Raw genomic sequence first — 19960 nt, forward strand, 5'->3', positions numbered from 1 at the left:
GCCCAGAGCATCTTTATGTGTCCCTGAGGTGACCTCTGGGACAAATCCCAGTGCAGCCGAGGATCAGTTTTGAGTAATGGCTGGGTATGACCTGAAAGCACATCCTCAGCAAAAAATGGTGTCGTTGTGGGACAAATCTAGTTTGTATTAAAATAAGATTTTTCTTAACAATGCTGCATAAAAATGAAATTTGTCATAATCCTTTGGGTGGCCTGATGTCAGATACTGGACTTCATCTGAGAATGCTCCTTTCCTTTCTACCTCAAGGACGTGGAAAGTCTAAGCCATGTAGCAAACACTGGCGGTGGAAAGTGCAGCTCAATGACCAGCAGTGACCTAAAAAGTGTGATCCAAAGGCCTTGTTTCATTATGTGTCTGAAGGACCCCTGCACAGGCAAGGGGTTTTCCATGTCACCCTTCTCACCACAGATCTTGTTTCAGAGCACTCGGCCAGAAGCATCTCTTTGGCAAACCATATCATCACCCTGTTGCAGGTTGCTCTGCTGCACTGTTTGCTTAGTGCCCCAAGTTTATAACAAAAACTAAAATTACTTTTTTGCACTTCAGTCCATATTGTTGTTTTTATTTTTCTCCAAAGCCCAGGATGTGTCCTGGGGAGATGGGACTGCATCTGATGAATCTTAAATGCTGTCAGTGACTGCCTAGACAGGACTGAACTGTTTAGAAAGTCAAACAGTCTGTTTGTGGCCTTTAGATAAAGCTCCAAAGGTCAGGCCACGGCAGCTCCGGGCCTGTCAGAGCAGATAAGGCCATGCATCCAGGAACACTGTGAATTGCCTCCTGCTCCTTCACTTGAACCTCTCAGGGATGTTCAGCTGGGAAACATCCATTTCAGTGGTGCCCACATATAGCATGCCCTTATCCGAGATCTCCAGGGCCACTGCATGGAGCCTCATTCCATACCTGTCCTGTCGTCACAAATCATTCTTGTCCCAGCACCCCATCAGGAGCATACACAGGTTTCACAAGGGTTTGGGTCAGCCACGGCTGAACCCTCCCAGCTGCAGCCACCCTCCTTGCAGCCCTCCTGCAGCTCCTTGGCAGTACAACCTAAAATAAAAGTCACCGTGCCTCCACAGCTGGTCCCACTGTTCCTGCCCAGGCCGGGCTCTGAGCAGCCCTGCCGCAGCCGTGGGACTCAGGTTTGTTACACACTGGTCGGGTTTTGCTCGTGGATTTTACAGCAGGTTCCTGCTCAGGAGATGGGGGCTGTACAGGGCTGAGCCAGCAGGATATTCACGCTTTATTTTGGGGGGTTTTTTTTCCCCAAATGGCATCACGGGAGTTGCCAAGCAAAACGTTCCTCTTCAGGAGCATATTTTCCAGCTGCAGCAGCCATGACTAATGGAGGTGACTCCAGGAGCCACACTCCTCTTGCTCCCAGCCACTCTGAAAGCAGAAATTGGCACCAGGGACAGTGCTGTTAGAGGCTATTCCTCCTGTCAGGAGGAAGGACAAGCTTCACATTCCACCATTAATCTATCTCCTTAATGAGGAAGCATTACTGCATTTTTAATTCCACCCAATTCCACAATGCTTATGCCCAGGAGAGATGTCTGAACACCACATAAACTCTGGAATTGCTCAGAAGCTGAGCATCCAGAGCCCCTGGCATTAGAGGGAGGGATGGATGGATGGATGGATGGATGGATGGATGGATGGATGGATGGATGGATGGATGGATGGGAGGGCTTGTTCAGTCTCCAGTTGCCATGACTGGGGCTTCCCAGTCTGTGAAGATCTCTACAAGATGAGCAGTGTTGAGCGTTCTCACCCTTTGGCCTAGCACCATCCTGCTACTGGAGTCCTTTGGGCCAAGGGCCTGTTAGAGCAGATGCTGACACAAGTGTCAGTCATTTGGGAATTTCAGAGGAGTCAGGAAAACATCAGCTGTGCTGGGCACCCTGGGTGCTGGTGGGTGTCCCCCTCACCCATCAAGTGCCTCTGGACAGCGCGGCCAGTGGGGGCTCAAGGGGCCTGTGGGGTGGGACAGGAGCTGTTTTCCAGAGGGAGCAGCAGCAGGCATGGGCTCTCTGACCTGTGCTGCAGCAACGCATCAGCTCAGGCTGGTGGCTGTCCTCATACAGAAGAGATGGAGGCTGCAGGTTGTGGGGTGGACTGCGGTCACCTTCCTCATGCTTTTTGCCCGCCCAGCACAAACGTGACTTTTCACCTCTCTCTCTTCCTCTTGCAGCTTTAACTTCTCCCAAACCCAGCCTGATGGGCCTGCCCAGCACAAGCGTCCCTTCACCCGGCCTCCCCACCTCTGGATTACCAAATAAACAGCCCCCGGCCGCGCTGAGCTCACCCACCCCAGCACAAGCCACGGCGGCCGTGGCCCCGCAGCAGCCGCCAGCTACGACCCCGCAGCCGCAGCAGCCACCCCCCGCACAGCGCAAGGAGAAGGAGAACGAGAAGGCAAAAGAGAAGGAGAAGGCACCCAAGGGGAAGGGGGACACCCTGCCAGGGCCCAAGAAGGAAAAGGGGGAGGCACCAGCAGGCACCCTGGCGGCCCCACTGCCCACCATGGAGTACGCGGTGGAGCCTGCCCAGCTCCAGGCGCTGCAGGCCGCCCTCAATTCGGACCCCACCACCTTGCTGACGAGCCAGTTCCTTCCTTATTTCGTCCCCGGCTTTTCCCCCTACTACGCCCCACAGATCCCTGGCGCCCTGCAGAGCGGGTACCTGCAGCCCATGTATGGGATGGAGGGGCTGTTCCCCTACAGCCCTGCACTGTCACAGGCGCTGCTGGGGCTGTCTCCCGGCTCGCTGCTGCAGCAGTACCAGCAATACCAGCAGAGTCTGCAGGAGGCATTGCAGCAGCAGCAGCGACAGCAGCAGCAACAGCAGCAGCAGCAGCAGCAGCAGCAGCAGCAGCAGAAACCGCAGCAGCCCAAAGGAAGCCAAACCCCCGTCCCCACGGGGGCTGCCACCCCGGACAAAGACCCTGCCAAAGAACCCCCCAAGCAAGAAGAGCAGAAGAACGCACCCCGCGAGGTGTCCCCCCTCCTGCCCAAACCCCAAGAAGAGCCTGAAGCAGAAGGCAAGGGCGCGGACTCGCTCTGCGACCCTTTCATTGTCCCAAAGGTGCAGTACAAGCTGGTCTGCCGCAAGTGCCAGGCGTGCTTCGGCGACCAGGAGGCGGCCAGCGACCACCTGAAGTCCCTCTGCTTCTTCGGCCAGTCTGTGGCGAACCTGCATGAGATGGTGCTTCACGTGCCCACGGGCAGCGGCCAGGGCAGCGGCTCGTACCAGTGCGTGGCGTGCGAGAGCACGGTGTGTGGGGACGAAGCCCTCAGTCAGCATCTCGAGTCAGCCCCGCACAAACATCGAACAATCACAAGAGCAGCAAGAAACGCCAAAGAGCACCCCAGTCTATTACCTCACTCTGCCTGCCCCCCCGACCCCAGCACCGCATCTACCTCGCAGTCGGCCGCTCACTCAAACGACAGCCCCCCGCCCCCCCGGCCCCCCCCGGCTTCCCCCCACGCCTCCAGAAAGCCCTGGCCCCCGGCAGCCCCGCGCGCCCCGACCGGGCAGCCGCCGCCGCCGCCTTTCCCTCCTCTCTCCTCATCTTCAACGGTTACCTCAAGTTCATGCAGCACCTCAGGGGTTCAGCCCTCGATGCCAACAGACGACTATTCGGAGGAGTCTGACACGGATCTTAGCCAAAAGTCAGATGGACCGGCGAGCCCGGCGGAGGGGCCCCAGGACCCCGGCTGCCCTAAGGACAGTGGTCTAGCTAGCATAGGAATGGACACCTTCAGATTGTAAGCTTTGAAGATGAACAATGAAAATGAATTTAAATAAAAAAAGTTAATAACAAACCAATTTCAAAAATAGACTAACTGCAATTCCAAAGCTTCTAACCAAAAAAAAAAAAAAAAGAAAAAAGAAAAAAAGAAAAAAGCGTGGGTTGTTTTCCCATATAACGATGCCGGTGGGTTTTACATTTCTTTTTTCCTTTCCTTTTAATAAAATAAAACTTAAAAAAAAAGAAAAAAAAAAACAAATCTGTTACATTTGTCCTCTGGAAGGTACTGTTGGTCTGGGAGACGAAGGCCGTGCTGCCTCCTCGCGCCTGCGGAGCTCGCACCCCTGTACATTGCCCCGTCTGATCCCCCTCGATAGCACAGCAGAGCCCGGCAGCGCTGTATGGGAAAGCAGCCCACCTGGAGACAGTTTGAAATTTCTTGCTATCTTAGCATTCAGATACCAATGGCTTGCTAAAAGAAAAAAGAAATGTAATGTCTTTTTATTCTCAGGTCAATCGCTCACACTTTGTTCTGTTTTCAGAATCATTGTTTTATATATATATATATATATATATATATACATATATATATAATTTCTTTTGTTTGTTTTGGGGGTTTTGTTTTGGTTTGGTTTTGTTCCAGAAAAGGATTTTTTTTGTTGTTGTTGTTTTTTGGTTTTTGGGGAGGGTTTTTTGTTAATTTAAAATGGGCAGAAAGTATTCAAGAGAAAAACAATGTGAACTGCTTTAGCTTTTCGGGGATTTTAAGGGTAGCTTTTTCTGCTGAAGCCAATTCCAAGGGGAAAAGTTAAGCACTCCCACTTTTCAGAAAAAAAAAAAAAACCCACACAAAGAGTGTTGAGGACTTGGAGCTTAAAAAAATAAGTTTTAAAACAACTGACTTTCTGTATTTATGATAGATATGACCATTTTTGGTGTTGAGTAGATTGTTGCATTGGAAATGAACTGAAGCAGTATGGTAGATTTAAAAGAAAAAACCCTTTTGTGTACATTTAGCTTTTGTATGGTCCAGCTGACGGCTTCTCATTTGATGTTGTCTTGTTCATTCCTAGACAGATAGATTGCGATCCATCGACTCGCCTGAGCTTTTCTCCCCTTTGTACCTTTATCCCCGTCCCCATCCTGTAATCTTCCACTTATGGTTGCTACCTTCATTTCTTAGAGGGTGGTTGCATAATTATTTTATAAAAACTAAAGAAAGAAGTTCAAAGGGTTTTGGGGGTCAGTAGGATCCCTTGCAGAATATTTTTTGTTGGGGGTTTGAAACTTTTTAAGGCATATACATGCGATTTACCTATGTCTGTTACCCTTGTGCACTTATTTTATTCTTATTTTCCATTTCTCTTGTTTTCTTCTCTTTTTCTTCCCCTATTCCTTTACTCATTTTGTAAATGCTTCAAAGACTCTGTTCCTGACCTCTGAGCATTGGTTCTGTTTGTGTAATTAGGCTGCACTCTGTTGCTTCTTTTGGAAAAAAAAAAAAAAAAAAAGGTTTTGTTACATTTTTTTCTCTAAAGAAAATTCATGCTTTAAATAAAATCCAAAGACATACCCTTCACCACTGGTGCAGAATGAGCAAAAAGGATTCTTTTTACTTGAGAATTTGTTTCTGATTTAAACAAACAAGTCTAAGTTTAAATAAAGAATAAAAAAACGTACCGAGGTTGTTATCTGTGCTTCTTCTGCAAGCAGAGAGACAACTCTTAGTGAGCACCCAGTGCACCCCAGGCAGGTTTCTCTTTCCAAGATCTCTCAGTGGCAGCACCGGGTGCCAGGCTCAGGGAGGCCCGGAGCCCCCCGGCCCCCCAGCCCGCACGCACCTCAACTGGCCCAGACTTTGAAAGGAAAACTTTATGCTGCTAAAATGTAGATTTTTGGAGACGTAGATACTTTGCTGTTCCCTTCCGTAACCAAATGCCAACAGAAACAACCTCTTTCCACCACGTTTCCTCTGCCCGAAAGCACGAGAGCCTTCTGCCCACCATCGTCATCCTCCTCCTGCTTCAAAAGGGAACTTCGAAGACTGTGAACGCAGGTTCCTCCCGCCGCCTCCGGCCGCTCCTCCGCGGCCAAGCGCTCGCCACCTCCGTGAGAGACTGGGGCATCGGAGTGCGGGGTCGGTTTCTAGCGGGACACTTATATTTTTATGGAGTTTTGGTTTTAGTTTGACGAAAGACTAGATCCTGAACTGTTGTACATATTTCTGACTAGGCTAATGCACAGTGCAAATTCCTTTTTTAATTGTTTTTTAAGTAGTTGATACTAAAGCGCGAACTACCGGATGTTCCTCCCGGGACCCAGCTGTAGCATAAGGTGTCAAAAACAGAACCACGTACCCATGGAGCGTTTGCTGTTTTAACAAACTGTTTTCTTTAACAGAAGTTCTTGTATTTCTCCCTGTGTTTGAGATGAACATTTTTTAAATTCTAAAGTTGTACAGTTTTTTTTTTTCCATTATTTTATCTTGTTTGTAATTCTATGAAATATATATATATATATTTTTTGCCATTTAACTGTTGTATGTTACTCTGTCTGTATCATATAGAAATTCTTTTGTTTTGTTTTGTTTTGGATTCTCTCTGTGATGCCAGTTCCCAGTTTAACACAAGCTTTATCTGTCCAATTCTGCAAGGTCTCTTTTGGAAATCCTTTTCTTATGTCTTGTTTTGTTTCATTTTTTAATTATATTGCTTGGTCATAGTGCAATTTCTCTCTCCTCCTTCCCCCTCCTCCTTCCCACCCACTAAAAGGTTTTATAAATTCATTTCCTTGTATTTTTTCTAAATGTTTCTAGAGACTCTTTCCGTGCGAGGTTGCCTCCTCCTCCTCCTCCTCCTCTTGCAGTCCGGCTGCGCGCCACCCCCAGCCCCCGCGTGGCCTTTCCAGCAAGCGGCAGAGCAGGGCCAGGCCGGGCACGGGGAGAACACTTCAAACTTAGCATTAAGCGGGTTTCTGTTTTATTTTTAATAAAAAGCTTTTTTAAGTGGTGAAGATGGCCAAAGTTTCATACAATTGAGAATAATAAAGAGAAGCATCAGGGGTGTGCGGGGCCACCTGGGGCTGGTAGGGGACAAGGTGGGTGGACACAGCCAGCACGCTCACCAAAATATATTTTGCTTTAAAAAAAAAAAATAAAAATAAAAGCTTTTAAATAGAAGCAGAAGTTGGGTTGGTTGGTCGGTCGGTCGGTCGGTCGGTCGGTCGCTTTATTGTTGGTTGGTCGGTTGGTTGGCGCTGATACTGCCCACTGTGAAACAAAACTTCGACTATTTTTTTGTTTTTATTTGGGGGGGGGCGAGTTTCGGTAGAACAGAAAGCATAAATGAGGTGAAGAGGGTTATGAACAGCCTTTGCAATGTACAAAAACTAGAGCAAGTGAAACCAAAAATGATGTTCTTGGTGTTTTTCTATACTGTAGTCTTGTTAGCTTTTTTGTTACTGTAACAATGCTGATCTCGAACTGTACCAAAATACATGAGACTGACAGAAACAAACCACATGGAACTTTCAAAACTTTCAAAAACTTGTCACAAAAGACTTTGTTGTCATAGTTGAGTTGACTGTAGATGGTAATTGAATATACTCCTTTGGAACTATTTCATCACGTATGTTTCCTGCTCATTGTGATACATTAAAAAAAAAAAATGAGCAAAAGCTCTAGTGTCAATGTCCCGCGTGCGCGGCGCTGGGTCCGTGTTGGGTGGGACGGCGCGGCGCGGCGCGGCTCGGCAGGGCACGCGTGCCCCGCGCGTGTCCTCGCGCACCGCTGGCTGCCCGCGCTCGTCCCGCGCCTCCCGCCAGGGCCCCCGTGCCTGGGCTGGTGCTGTGAATCCCCTTCCAGTGGAAGCAGTGAGCCAAGCAGCGCCGTCCGTACTGCAGCTTCGGGATGCTCTGTGTGCCGAAAGGACGTTAAATTGCGTTTGGTTTTGTTAAACGACTGCAAAAGGATTTCGGGCATGGCTCTGTAGTGAATGGTTCAAGGGAAAGTGCAATGCCTTGATGGTCCATCCTGAAGCCTGCGAACTAAAAAAATCACATCTGTTTGTGCTGATAAATCGAAAGAAGACGCAGGTAAGTAGGTAAGTGGCAGCTCGTTGCACTCCCTGTGCAGCAGGGAGGGAGCCCAGAGGAGCTGCTGAGTGTTCAGTACACAATTCTCTTGCCAAAAATTGCCCCCTGCAGCAGAAAAGGCTTGAAATCCACTAACAGGGACCACGTCCAAAAGGAGTCACAGAGGCCACAGCTCATCTCTAATTTATAACCACAGTGATAAATAATTTACACCCACCACTGCAGGTGGGGCAAGCATCTGCCAGTATGGGTGTCCTTGGTGCAGTTGCCAGGACAGCGAGGGGCTTCCTCCCCCTCCAGGGGAGAAGGGCTGAGCTCCGTGCTCTCCAGTGGAGCAGACGGCGCAGGGAGGAAATCTGACAGCTCCCGGGGGTGTGGAGCATTCCTTGGTTAACATTCACACTGACTGACCTGAGCTCCACAGACCCTCAATTACAAAGTGAAGCGTGTCAAAGCCACCAAGGTCCCCGTGATTCCGGACGCTGTGGCGGAGCTGCAGCCTCCAAAGGCGACCCCCTGCCCCAAGGGCACCCCGGGTGGAGAGGCCAAATCACCTGGACTCGCTGCAGCTCAGGACTCTTAAAACCCTCTTCTGGCCAGGCTGCCCTGTCCTGTCCCTGGCTTGGGCACTGTTCCTCTGGCATGAGCCTAAACAGACGAGGATCTGGACTGTCTCTCAGCTGGCTGGGGTTTTATTAATAGGAAAACTCCATCCTGCCTTTTTAACAGGCAGGCAGGACTGCGGCAGTGACAGGGTCGCCAGTGTGACCCTGCTCCTGCTGCTGTTTGCACTGCACTGCGTTAACATCTCTCCTGTTCCTAGGCCAGCTGCTTTGTAAGTTTATTATATAACATTGCTATTTATTCTTGGGTTGAATTCCACTGTAAAACAGCCACGCTTGAGGAAGTGCCTCGTGTTCAGGAAGGTGTAAATGGCCTCGAGTAGCTGCACAAGCTGCAAACTAAAAACCTCTGTGCAGCATCCTGCACAGAGCAGCCCATCCGTGGGAATTGTGCAAACCTCTGACAGGAATAAAAAGGTTTTTCCATGCTGTGATTCTGGTAAGAGGAGGCTGGGAGTGATTTTTAATGACCTTTCATTGCCATCATCTCAAAGAGATTCAGCTCTCACTAGTGCACTCTTACAGGCCAAAAAATGCATATTTATACAACCATAGCAGGACGTGCCTGGCCGATGGGTTTGCAGCTGCATTTCCAGCTGCATTTCCAGCTGCAGGGGCCCGGGAGCTCATCCAGGCACCGTGCGGCGGCTGCGGTGACACCACCCCTGTGCCCGGCCCCGCCGGCCCCGGCAGGGCCCCGTGCCCACGCCTGGGCTGAAGGACACTGGAGGGCTGCTGAGATGTCCCAGCACAGCTGGATGTGCTGGAAACGGCCACCAGGCCGGGCTGTGCCGGCAGCGGGGAAGGGTTAACTCCATGAGTGCTTAAACTCCAGTGTGGAGCTGGTTCTCTGTTCCAAGCTCGTTAACAAGGTACACCTGATGATCTAAAGCACTAGAGAGTCATTTTAATTAACGCTCTGCCAGAGGGGATGTGGTGAAGACACTGATTTCACTCCAATGACTTTCTATTTTGGTGTTTTGTGGAATCAGTGTGTGAGTCCCCGGGCTGATGTGAGCTAATCCAGCCGCTGCTGCGAGGGCACCGCTCGGCTCCCCGGGCAGGTCAGTGCTGAGCTGCTGGCACCTTCCACAAGTGAAAGCCACGACCCCTTGGCCAGGCTATGTGGGGCTGGCTCTGGTGGCCTGTCCCCAGCAGGAACCAGCTGTCACCCCAAGCCACCAGCAGGGCACAGGTGGCAGCAGGGCCGCAGCAACACAGAGACAAGAGACAGCCTTGCAGTCACGGGGCCCCTTCCACACAGGGCCACAGGGCAGGGGACACCTGGCTGTGCCCACTGCCCCATCCCGAGGGCTGGCATCTGCCTGGGCTGGGAAGGAGCCACAGCCAAAGGATCTCCAGGTCTCCCCCAGCCTCTGCGGTGATAGAGGAGAGACTTCACGCTGCCCCAGAGAGCAGACAGCGGTACCTATAAATGGTATTGTGCTCTTGGTTAGATGGGAGCATGATGTTACTTAATTAATGTTTTAATACCCTAGGCATCTTCTGTGCCGTATAATTCATATCGATTCAGCTGTGAGCATGTTCTGTTAAAAAGACTCTCTTTCCTAAGCAAACTTTCAATTATATTGAATTGTCACAGCAAAAAAGGGTCTTTTCTCAGCATGGGGGAGGGGGTGCTCAGCCAAATCGCTGCTGGCCGGGCTGGGGACACACCTGCACACACAGAGGCACGCACATGCACACACCTACACACACATCACACATGTGCATGTGCACAGAGCCCACACCCTGCTGTCTCGGTGCTCCCACCCTCCCCGAGCCGCTGGTGCCGCCCCAGCACAGCCTGCGGCCGCAGCATCGGTCAGTGCAGTTGGCCCCTACCGCAGCCAAGGACAGGGCTGGGCACACTGGAGGGTGAGGAAAGCCACTGCCAGATCAGAATTGTCAGAAGATTACCATCGGGGCAGAGAGAAGGCACAGCCTCTTTTCACCCCCAGTCAGGCTGACGCGTGTGGGGAATGCTCAGTGTTTTGGCAGAGCAGTGGCAGTGCTTTTTTAAGCAGCAATTCGGTGTTCGTTGTGTGACACGGTGTCCCTCGTGCTGCAGCAGCGCCGCGATCAGCGCGCCCAGCGGGGAGAGGGACACGGGCCGTGAGCAGCCCTGCCGTGTGTCCCCCGGCCCTGCCACGACCCGGTGAGCTGGAAGGGGTCACCCCGTGTGCCCGGGGTCAGGGGGTGTCCAGGGGACAAACACAGCACTGAGATCATGGGTTGCCTTGTGCCACTCTTGCCGGGCTTTGTGAGGCTGGGACTTGGCTCTGGGCAGGCAGACAGCTCCTGGGAGGAGCCCTGCAAAGGCAGGTTCAGAGTGGAAAGGTCGCTGGCACACACCAGCCGTTCCCTGACCACTTCAGGACCTTCCTGCTGGGACAGCACAAGGCAAGGCAGCTCTCCATGCTCTGCTGGCAGGAAGTTGCTCCCAGGAGCTCCCCATCCCAGAGAGGCGAAGGCAAGATAGAAACTGCACTCTCCTGCCAGCAGGCTCCAAAGCCGGGACTCTGGCTCTGTCCCTGGCAGTCACCCTCACGCCGTGGGGCTGTGGGGAGGGTGTGGAGTGAGGGAGGGAAAACAACTCTGGCACTTCTGGCAGCGCTGCCCCAGCCCCTCCAGGACGGGCTCAGCCCTCACCCAGCGCCCGGGGAGCCGCGCAGCGAGGCGCTGGCAAAATGCTGAAGGATTCTTGTTTGCTCTCATCAACAGAGGAGCACCTTGGCATTCTGGAAGGATAAAGGAGCAAAGCCGTGGTGTGTCAGCTCAGCCTTGTGTGTTATGCAGCATGGAGCTGCCAGCGGTATCACCAGTCCCTGCCGTGAGGCTGAGGGCCATCCCTTGTCCCCCAGCCCCACTGAGCCTGTCATCCCCACAACGCAGGGAAAAGAAGGCTGTTCCCTACTGTCCTCTGCCAGGGAGGCCTTATCAAGGATTTCTGTCCTTTTTTTTTTTTTTTTTTAATAATGAGGCAAAGATAAAAATTCTGTATTTTCATTACTACCCATTTTCACAGCCCGTTGAACAAAAACACAAAGCGCTTCTCCTGCTGCCCCTTGCTCCCCAGCCCTGCCTCTTTCTCCCATGGAGTTCAATTAAAGAAAGGCGAAAATTGAAGCTGTTTTACGCAAGGCGATTGCAACATGCATATTTGATTTTTATGATGGATCTAAATTGCTGAATAAGGCCGTGGAACAAAGGGAGACTGCGGCTTCCTGCCCATCACAGCCAGGCAGCCACTGCAGAACAAAAGCGCCAGCCATTAGGAGCTCAGCGGGGAGATACATTATATAAATGACTTTGTTTCGCTGCCCCTTCCCCCCGACGGGGGTCGGACGGGGCTGGGGGCGGCTGGTTCCACATCCCGGGGAGAGCAGGCTGCGGGCCGAGGCGGAGGTGAGCCGGGCCCCACCCGGGCCGTGCCCGGCTCCTGCCCGCTGACCCCGCTGGGGCACGGTGCCCCGGGCACCGGGGACAGCCTTGAACGGCGCCCGGGCTGCAGGGCCCGTGCCGAGCTCAGCCGGGAGCGGGGGCAGCAGCACCGTGTGACAGCTCCGGGGAAAGGCCCCCCGGACCCGCTGATGCCCTCGCAGCGCCGAGCTGGGCACCGACACCGGGGTGCTGGGCACCAGGGGTCTGCACCCACGGGGAGCTCTGCTCTGCTCTCCGCTCACAGGACTCACTCTTTGTCTGCAGGGAAAGCTGTTCGCGAGGGATGCTCCAGGCAGAAGATCTGCAGTTCCTCAGTCTAAAGCAGGCGTTTGACAAGGGCAGAATCTGGTTAGGATCCCTGTTGGCAGGGGGTTTCCCCCGGCTCCTGGAAGCGCTGCAGGGCAGAGCTGGGCTGTGCTGCGCAGTGTTTCTGCACAGGTGGACACTGGCCTAGCCTGGCATGCCCCGCTGGCTGCAGCAGCCCTTCCTGCCCGAGTGACGGGCATTGCCGAGATGTGTCCTGGCACAGCCCCCAGCTGTCCTCGCCGCGGTGCCCCGGGAGCACAGCGGGCTCATGCTGTCCCACGGCAGCGACCCTGGGGTGCCCCGGCAGGACACATCCCTGGGGTGCCACGGGAGCACCCATCCCTGGGGTGCCCTGGCAGCACCCATCCCTGGGTGCCCTGGCAGGACACATCCCTGGGGTGCCTCGGGAGCACCCATCCCTGGGGTGCCTCGGGAGCACCCATCCCTGGGGTGCCCCGGGAGCACCCATCCCTGGGTGCCCCGGCAGCACCCATCCCTGGGGTGCCCCGGCAGGACCCATCCCTGCGGTGCCCCGGCAGGACCCATCCCCTGGGTGCCCTGGCAGCACCCATCCCTGGGGTGCCCTGGCAGGACCCATCCCTGGGGTGCCTCGGGAGCACCCATCCCTGGGGTGCCCTGGCAGGACCCATCCCTGGGGTGCCCTGGCAGGACCCATCCCTGGGTGCCCCGGCAGCACCTATCCCTGGGTGCCCCGGCAGCGGTCAGGAACACGCACTGCAGGGACACAGCAGACGGCTCCCCGAGTCCTGTGAGCACCGTGGAGCGTGGCTCCTCGTGCTGGTGTCCAGGAGGGCTCTGGGACAGCACTGTCCCCCTGCAGGGGACAGGCTTGGGGTCGGCTGGTGCTGGCCCTCATCCAGCTGCTCTCGCCCTGCTGGGGAGTGCCGTGGCTGCTTGAGCTCAACCTCTCCTGCTGCAGATGTGACACACGGCTGGAGAAAAACAACCAGCCAGGCTGAACACGAGCTTTCCTTCCCTAATGCATCCCCCAGGTCCTCTGCCCAGCATCTCCCCCTCTGCGCTGCACCGCGGAATTGCATCCTTCAGAAACAGCGTCCTAATGGACCTCCCCCACAGCTTCCCTGTGCTTTGGAGAGCAGGAAGGAATGTGGCATATGCCAGCACAGGCAGCCTGTGCTCTGGGGGGGCAGCAGGCACTGAGAGACCACCACAGCCCCGTATCTGACCACACAGCCCTGTTCCCACCCACCACATTCCCAAGAGCCACCGCAGCGCCATGTCCAGCCACCACGGTACCCTCACCACCAGCTGCTACCACTGAAGAAGCTGGAGGGCACTGTGCCAAGATTTTGCTCGAGAGCCTTGGCAAGACCCACAGCAAGGGAACAGGGGAAGGCACCCTGGGGAAGATGTCTCAGGCAGAATCCTGGGCTGGCTTGGGAGGAGCTGGGAACCAGACAGGTGCAGCTGCAGGAAAAGACTGGGAAAAGGTGGGAGCGGCCCAAGAGCTGACAAGGATGTGTTCAGCTCTTTAAAGTTTGATTTCCATGACCTTTTTGCTGCTGGTTACCGCTCCCCTGGTGCCACTCCCAGCACTGACTGGGCCAGGTTGTGTTTTCCCTGCTAGGGAGCTAAACTGAGATGCTGTGTGTAAGAAATGGGAAGTGACAAGATATGACCGAAGCATTGGAAATCAATCCAAACTAAATGTGCTTCTTAACTATAAGTGAACAGTTGAAAACAATCCTCTATTATAGCCATGGAGATAAATACTCTGTTTTTATTAGGAAAAAATTGCTTTGGACTGAATAAAGTCGTTTGATTAACAAGTCAAAGCAGATGGTTTATTGATGTTTCAAAAAGGAGTTTACAAGGTCTAGTGAAAAAAGAGCCCCAGCTCTGAATTAACAAATTACCCGGGTATGTGGGACATTGACAGTTCACTGCTAATAGATTTATGGGCTGCTGCTGGGTGTTTTGTCCCCATTTGGTTTATTATGATAAAATATTGGGGCAGGGGTAACCTATACCCTCCCTGCAATATACTGTATCGACCCCTGACCCTGGGAGCCTGACAGCAAACCTATATATTAGATTCTTAATTTGTCTTAATCTAACAGGATCGGTCTCTGTGCAGTAATTATTTTCCAAAGGCAATGGTGTGGGTGTGTGTGAGTGCTGCAGGTGAAGGTGGATCACTCTGTCAATTGCACTGGACATACAGTCCAACTGCTGAGGACTGGAGAGATCACAGCAGGATCGAGGTAGGAGCATTAATATCCCACGACGCAGGACATGACCTTGAGAAACAACAAAATTCCCAGGTGCTGTAAAATTACCCCCATAAACCAATTAACAGAGAGGCCTTGGCAGCACCTGGAAATATGCAATGATCGTGGCTGGCAATGTGGGGACTTGAAGAAATGGGGCTACAGAGCTGAGCCTTTTAAAATAAACCGATGGAACTTACAGCAATGGCCCAAGGCCCTGCCCGTGGACACAGCTTCCCACCAGACTGCAGGTCCTGCAGGTGGGCAGAGGGACTGTGGCTAGTGCAGGCAGCTCTGGATCCACAGCGGCTGGGATTTTGTGTCCGGCGTTTCAGGATTCAAATGCAGCAGCTGCCGCTCCTGTGCCCGAGCAGCAGCACCAGCCAACAGCGAGGGCACGGCACCGTCACCCGTCCCACGGGGGCAGCCGCTGGCCGTGGTGACACCTGGAGCCGGGCAGGCTGAGGAGCTGGCACCGCTGGTTCCTGCTGCCAGGGAACAGCCTGGCTTCTCTCAGGCAGCCCCTAGGAGCACGAGCAGGTTTCCAGCACCCTCGGCCCCAGTGGCACACCGCCAGCGGCACGCCGCGTCCCTGGCAGTGCCAGCGCAGCCGGGCTCAGCCCCGCCAGGCTCAGCAGCAGCCACGGGCGGCAGGGAGCGGCCTCGGAGCCTCCGCTGCTGAGGCTGTCCCCTCTGAGGAGCTGGTGTGAAACCTTCCCTTCCTCCTCCCACTTCTTAAACATCACCTCCTAAGGGCACGGCAGCCAGCAATTCCCAAATGTCAGAAGGCAAGCGGACAAGGCATTTGTCTGGCTTGGCTGAACAGGGATCCTCTCTTGGAAATAAGGTGAAAAACCAAATGGAAGCAAGGCCAGATGAGATGGGAAGAAGACAGACTTGCTGCACACTACTAAGGGAGAAAATTTGCAGCCAAAACTCAGCTGGAGTTGAAGATGTCAGAAATGTGGGGGACAATAAAAGGATATATTTTTTTTGCTATATTAATGGCAAAAAAAGCAGTGTAGAAATAGCATTCACCTATTCCAGGACAAGGATGGTCACCTGACAAACAGGGACATAGACAAGAAAGAAGTGTTTAATGCATTCTTTGTCTTCAATATGGATGACAGACCAAGGGGGTCCCAGTGCCCTGAGCTTCAGGACCATGACTGGGAGACTGATAACTCCCACTTGACCCTGAAATTGTGAGGGATTTGGTCCTCTGTCTGGGTCACTATAAATCTATGGGTCCTGATGAGACTCATCCTTGTGGGGTGACACAGAGGTGCAGGCCTGTTCTCTGCTCTCTCATGGCCAGTGACAGGGCCCGAGGAATGGCTGGAGCTCTGTCAGGGCAGGTTTAGGCTGAATATTAGGAAAAGGTTCGGTTGGGTGCTGGAACAGGCTTCCCAGGGCAGTGGTCACAGTGCCAAGGCTGCCAGAGCTCAAGGAGTGTTTGGACAATGCTCTCGGGCATATGGAGTGATGTGCAGGGCCCGGTGTTGGACTCGATGATCCAAGTTGGTTCCTTTCAACTCAGCATATTCCAGGATTCCTGCTCTCCGTTAGTGTGTCAGCTCACTCAGGGCAGCCCTGGTGCCTGCGTGCACTCCCACACCTGACTGCCACGGCTGCTCCTTCAGGGAGAGGATGAGGGGACGCTGCAGTTCGGCGTTCGCCCATTTCTGTGCCCGGCAGGGAAGCCGCGGTGCCTGAGGCTCAGCCGCCCTGCGAGCACGCCGCTGGCCGTGCCTGCTGCCCCGCGGTGCCCGGCGGGCACCGGGCTGTCCCCGGGCAGTGCGGGCTGATCCCGAACTGCGGCGGGCACCGAGCTGTCCCCGGGCAGTCCCCGGGCTGATCCCGAACTGCGGCGGGCACCGGGCTGTCCCCGGGCAGTCCGCGCGGTGATCCCGCACTGCGGGGGGCACCGGGCTGTCCCCGGGCAGTGCGGGCTGATCCCGAACTGCGGCGGGCGCTGCGGGGCCAGGGCCGCGCTAACCCGGCAGGGTCTGCGCACCCGCGGCTGGCACAGTGATGAACGGCCACAAATGTGACTCCTATTGCTTCCAGAGCACACAGGCGTTTGCTCTCTCTTTTATCGGGGCTGTTGGACCACTGGAAATGGGAGCTCCTATGATTTGTTCTGCAGCCATTTCCCTTTCTCTTCTGTAATAGGATCTGCAGGAATCGTTTAAACAGCTGAAGGCAATTTAGTGTCTTCTTTACTTTTCTCCCCACACTTCCTATGAGTTCACCATGAACCCTCCTGATGAACTAATCGTACTGTAAAATATTATTTACAGGCATTATTCCTTTAATTAATTGTCTGCAGCCTTATTTACCAGGTTCTGGATTAACTCTGAGACCAGTGACTATCCAGAGCTGCTGTTTGCTCCAGCGCTTTCTTTTGCTCTGTTTATCTTTTCTTTGTAGAAGAGTGGCTCCATTATATACAAACTGTCCTGAGGCTTAGCAGATATTCCAGGGAATCACAGGACTGTATCTCATCTTTTCCAGTAATTAGTTACTCTCTCACATCTCAGAGGAATCACAGCAAACCTTCTTCCACATGCCATTGCTCCCCATGAAGCAGAAGGAAATTGAAAGGATCACATTAATATTTTAATAGTTGACATTACAATTTTAATCTCACCCCAAATGCAGGAGCACTGGAGGGGGAACCATCTCACTCTCTACAACTACATGACAGGAGGTGGGAGAGCCAGGTGGGGTCAGTCTCTTCTCCATGTAACAAGTGATAGGCTGAGAGGAAATGGCCTCAAGTTTAGCCAGGGGAAGTTTAGTTGGATATTAGGGAAAATTTTTCATGGAAAAGGCTGGCACAGGTGCTGCCTAGGGAAGCTGTAAAATCACCTTACTTGGAAGTTTTCAAAAAATGTGGATGTGGCACCTGGGGACATGATTTAGGGGAGAGCACAGTGGCGGTGCTTTGCTGAAGGTTGGACTTTGTGACCTTACAGGTCTTTTCCAACCCTAACAATTGTGATTCTAAGCTGTCACAGCTGTGAGCACAGGTGCTACCAACAGGCTCCGCCTGTAACCTCTTAGGGGGCTGCTCAGCCCCAGCACATCTGGGGTGCCCACAAGGGAGTGGCCTCGCTGCAGTGTTTAACCTCCTCATATCCACAGGAGCTGGTGTCCTCTGTGCCAGGCACAGGAGCCGCCGTGCCAGCTGCGCCTGGCTGCTGGGCACAGGGGAAAGGCAGCGCAGGAGCAGGGAGCTGTGCTGCTAGAGCTGCTGCAGGAGGGATCAGAAGGGCTCCCAGCGCCCTTGGGGTTCAGCGGGGGGCTGTGCCTCCCACCCGGGCAGGGCTGGAGTGCCTTCCTGCCCTGCTGCAGCTCCAGGCAGCTGGTCTCACTCGGGCAGCGCTGCTGTGCCTCTGAGGGGACGCGGCTGGCAGCCAGCCACGCGCCTCCAGGCCCGGCGCTGGTGTCACCGGTGGCCGCGGGCACCGGGGTTTGTGTTGCTGGCTCGCACTGCTGGCAGCTCACCTGCCGCCGCAGGGCTCTTCCAGAGGAGTCCCTCCAGGAAAGACAGTTTTCATGCGTTGTTCTGGCACCCTGCCACCTCTCCTTGGTTGGGGTGTATTTTACTAACACTGCCAAGACAGCGGGTCTAGGAGGACGGGACGGGAATGCTTCCCTCAATTCACTAACTGCAGCAAATCACTGGAAGCAATTGCAGTTTCAGGCGCCGGCTCGATTCCAAACTAGGATGGGTCTTTTAGTCTATTAGTCACAATAAACTAAACTCAGAGTTGGCCTCTAAAAGATCCCTCACAGCCCTGCTAGCACACCGGGGTTTGGCACCAGCACAGTGGAACGGGGCACGCCCGGGTGCGTTCCTGCACGCTAGAGGAATCCCTGTGCCCTGGAAAGAGAAAGAAAGGATCTTCCCTACTGGAGGCATCAGCTACACCCACCAGCAGCAGGTGTCCCCAACTGTAAGATGAATAAAAAGCCCCAGTTTCATATACCCATGGGTGGCGAATCAAAGCCAAATTACATAAAAGCACAAATTGGTGTGGATTACTGCTGCTCCTGATTTCAAATTTTTGACCTGTGTGCATTTCAGCTGAAGGAATACTGAGAGAAAAGCATTTTTAAATGTATTTTAAAATAGGAAAATTTCTGGTTTGAAAATTATTACAAAGACTGATGGGGAAAGAGTTGTAGTGAAAATTCGGAGGAAATGTGGTTGTAATATGCCTAGCAGTGATGTTCACCGGGGTCTGACCCCCACAAAACTCTCACTTTCTTTATTGTTTCCCTGGATTTCACCTATTTGAACGGTATCTTATTTTGGAAAAAGAATCTGGAACTTGACTTCCATTCCCAACACCATCCCACAGTTACCCCCTTCATGCCATCTGGTATTTGATCAATATACGTGGCTGCAGGAGTATTTTACATTGGAGCTCTGTTACATTTTTCATGTGATGGTCCATTGCACCTGGGGCTTGGCCTTATGCTGAGCTAGACAAAAACAAATTAGAAGTTTCTTCTGTAGTATGCAGTGCCTTGTTATTTCTGTAGCATCTCATATGCCTGAGGCGAGCAGGATTAGTGGAGGATTACTGTGCATGCGCGCATAGCTTAGAAAGCTGCTTTGATTACAAAGCCCAAAAAAAGGATATTAAATTTTTATTACAAAAATATTTGGTTTACTTCATTCCTTTTCTAACAGCAGCCAAAATTCCAAGCATTCTCTCTCTCTGTGGTCACACTCCAGTTCCAAGCAGGGGGAGGAAGTGAATTTCGGATGTTGTTTTCCTCCCAGAGATCAGGGCCTGGAGCTTTTGCCTCTCGCTGTTTCCCAGGCCAGCCGCTGAGAGCAGGGCCTGGGCAGGCTGAGCCCGGCCGTGCTGCCGAGGAGCAGCGGGATCCGGGGCAGGCTGAGCCCGGCCGTGCTGCCGAGGTTCAGCGGGATCCTGGGCAGGCTGAGCCCGGCCGTGCTGCCGAGGAGCAGCGGGATCCTGGGCAGGCTGAGCCCGGCCGGCCTGCCGAGGAGCAGGGATCCTGGGCAGGCCGAGCCCGGCCGTGCTGCCGAGGAGCAGCGGGATCCTGGGCAGGCTGAGCCCGGCCGTGCTCCAGAGGAGCAGCGAGGCTCAGGAGGAGCCGTGACTCTCTTGGTGTTATTTACATCTCATGGGTTTCAGTGAGCTCCATTCCCTTCCTGCTTTCCCACCAAGCATTGGAACAGCCGGGCAATTCCTGCCTCCTATGATTTATCATTTGTCTGTGCATTTTTTCTTTCTTTCTTTTTTTTTTTTTTTTTGTCTATAGCAATTTGGTTTCTATATGGTCTCAAGAACAAATGTCTGAGTCACGTAAAGCTGGGTTTATGCACCACCGGTGCTAACGGCACCTTTTCTACCCACACATCCATTTCCCAAACTTTCTGCTTCTCTTACAGGGGACACCAAACCAGCTCCAGCGTCTGCTGG

At 53.2% G+C, this 19960-nt stretch overlaps 1 protein-coding gene across 4 annotated transcripts in view; it reads left to right on the forward strand.

The window, feature by feature from the left end:
- Positions 1–5454, forward strand: part of ZFHX3 (zinc finger homeobox 3) — a 382144-nt gene extending 376690 nt beyond the window's left edge. For all 4 annotated transcript variants that reach the window (XM_041400380.1, XM_041400385.1, XM_041400384.1 and 1 more), the window contains one exon: positions 2216–5454. In XM_041400380.1, the coding sequence (XP_041256314.1) occupies positions 2216–3795 (1580 nt within the window). In that variant the 3' untranslated portion in view covers positions 3796–5454. The remainder of the gene's footprint in view (positions 1–2215) is intronic.
- The last annotated feature ends 14506 nt before the right edge of the window (positions 5455–19960 follow it).

The sequence above is a fragment of the Onychostruthus taczanowskii genome, unplaced genomic scaffold, assembly GCF_017590055.1.
Source record: "Onychostruthus taczanowskii isolate IOZ18803 unplaced genomic scaffold, ASM1759005v1 scaffold18, whole genome shotgun sequence".
Classification (NCBI taxonomy): Eukaryota; Metazoa; Chordata; class Aves; order Passeriformes; family Passeridae; genus Onychostruthus; species Onychostruthus taczanowskii.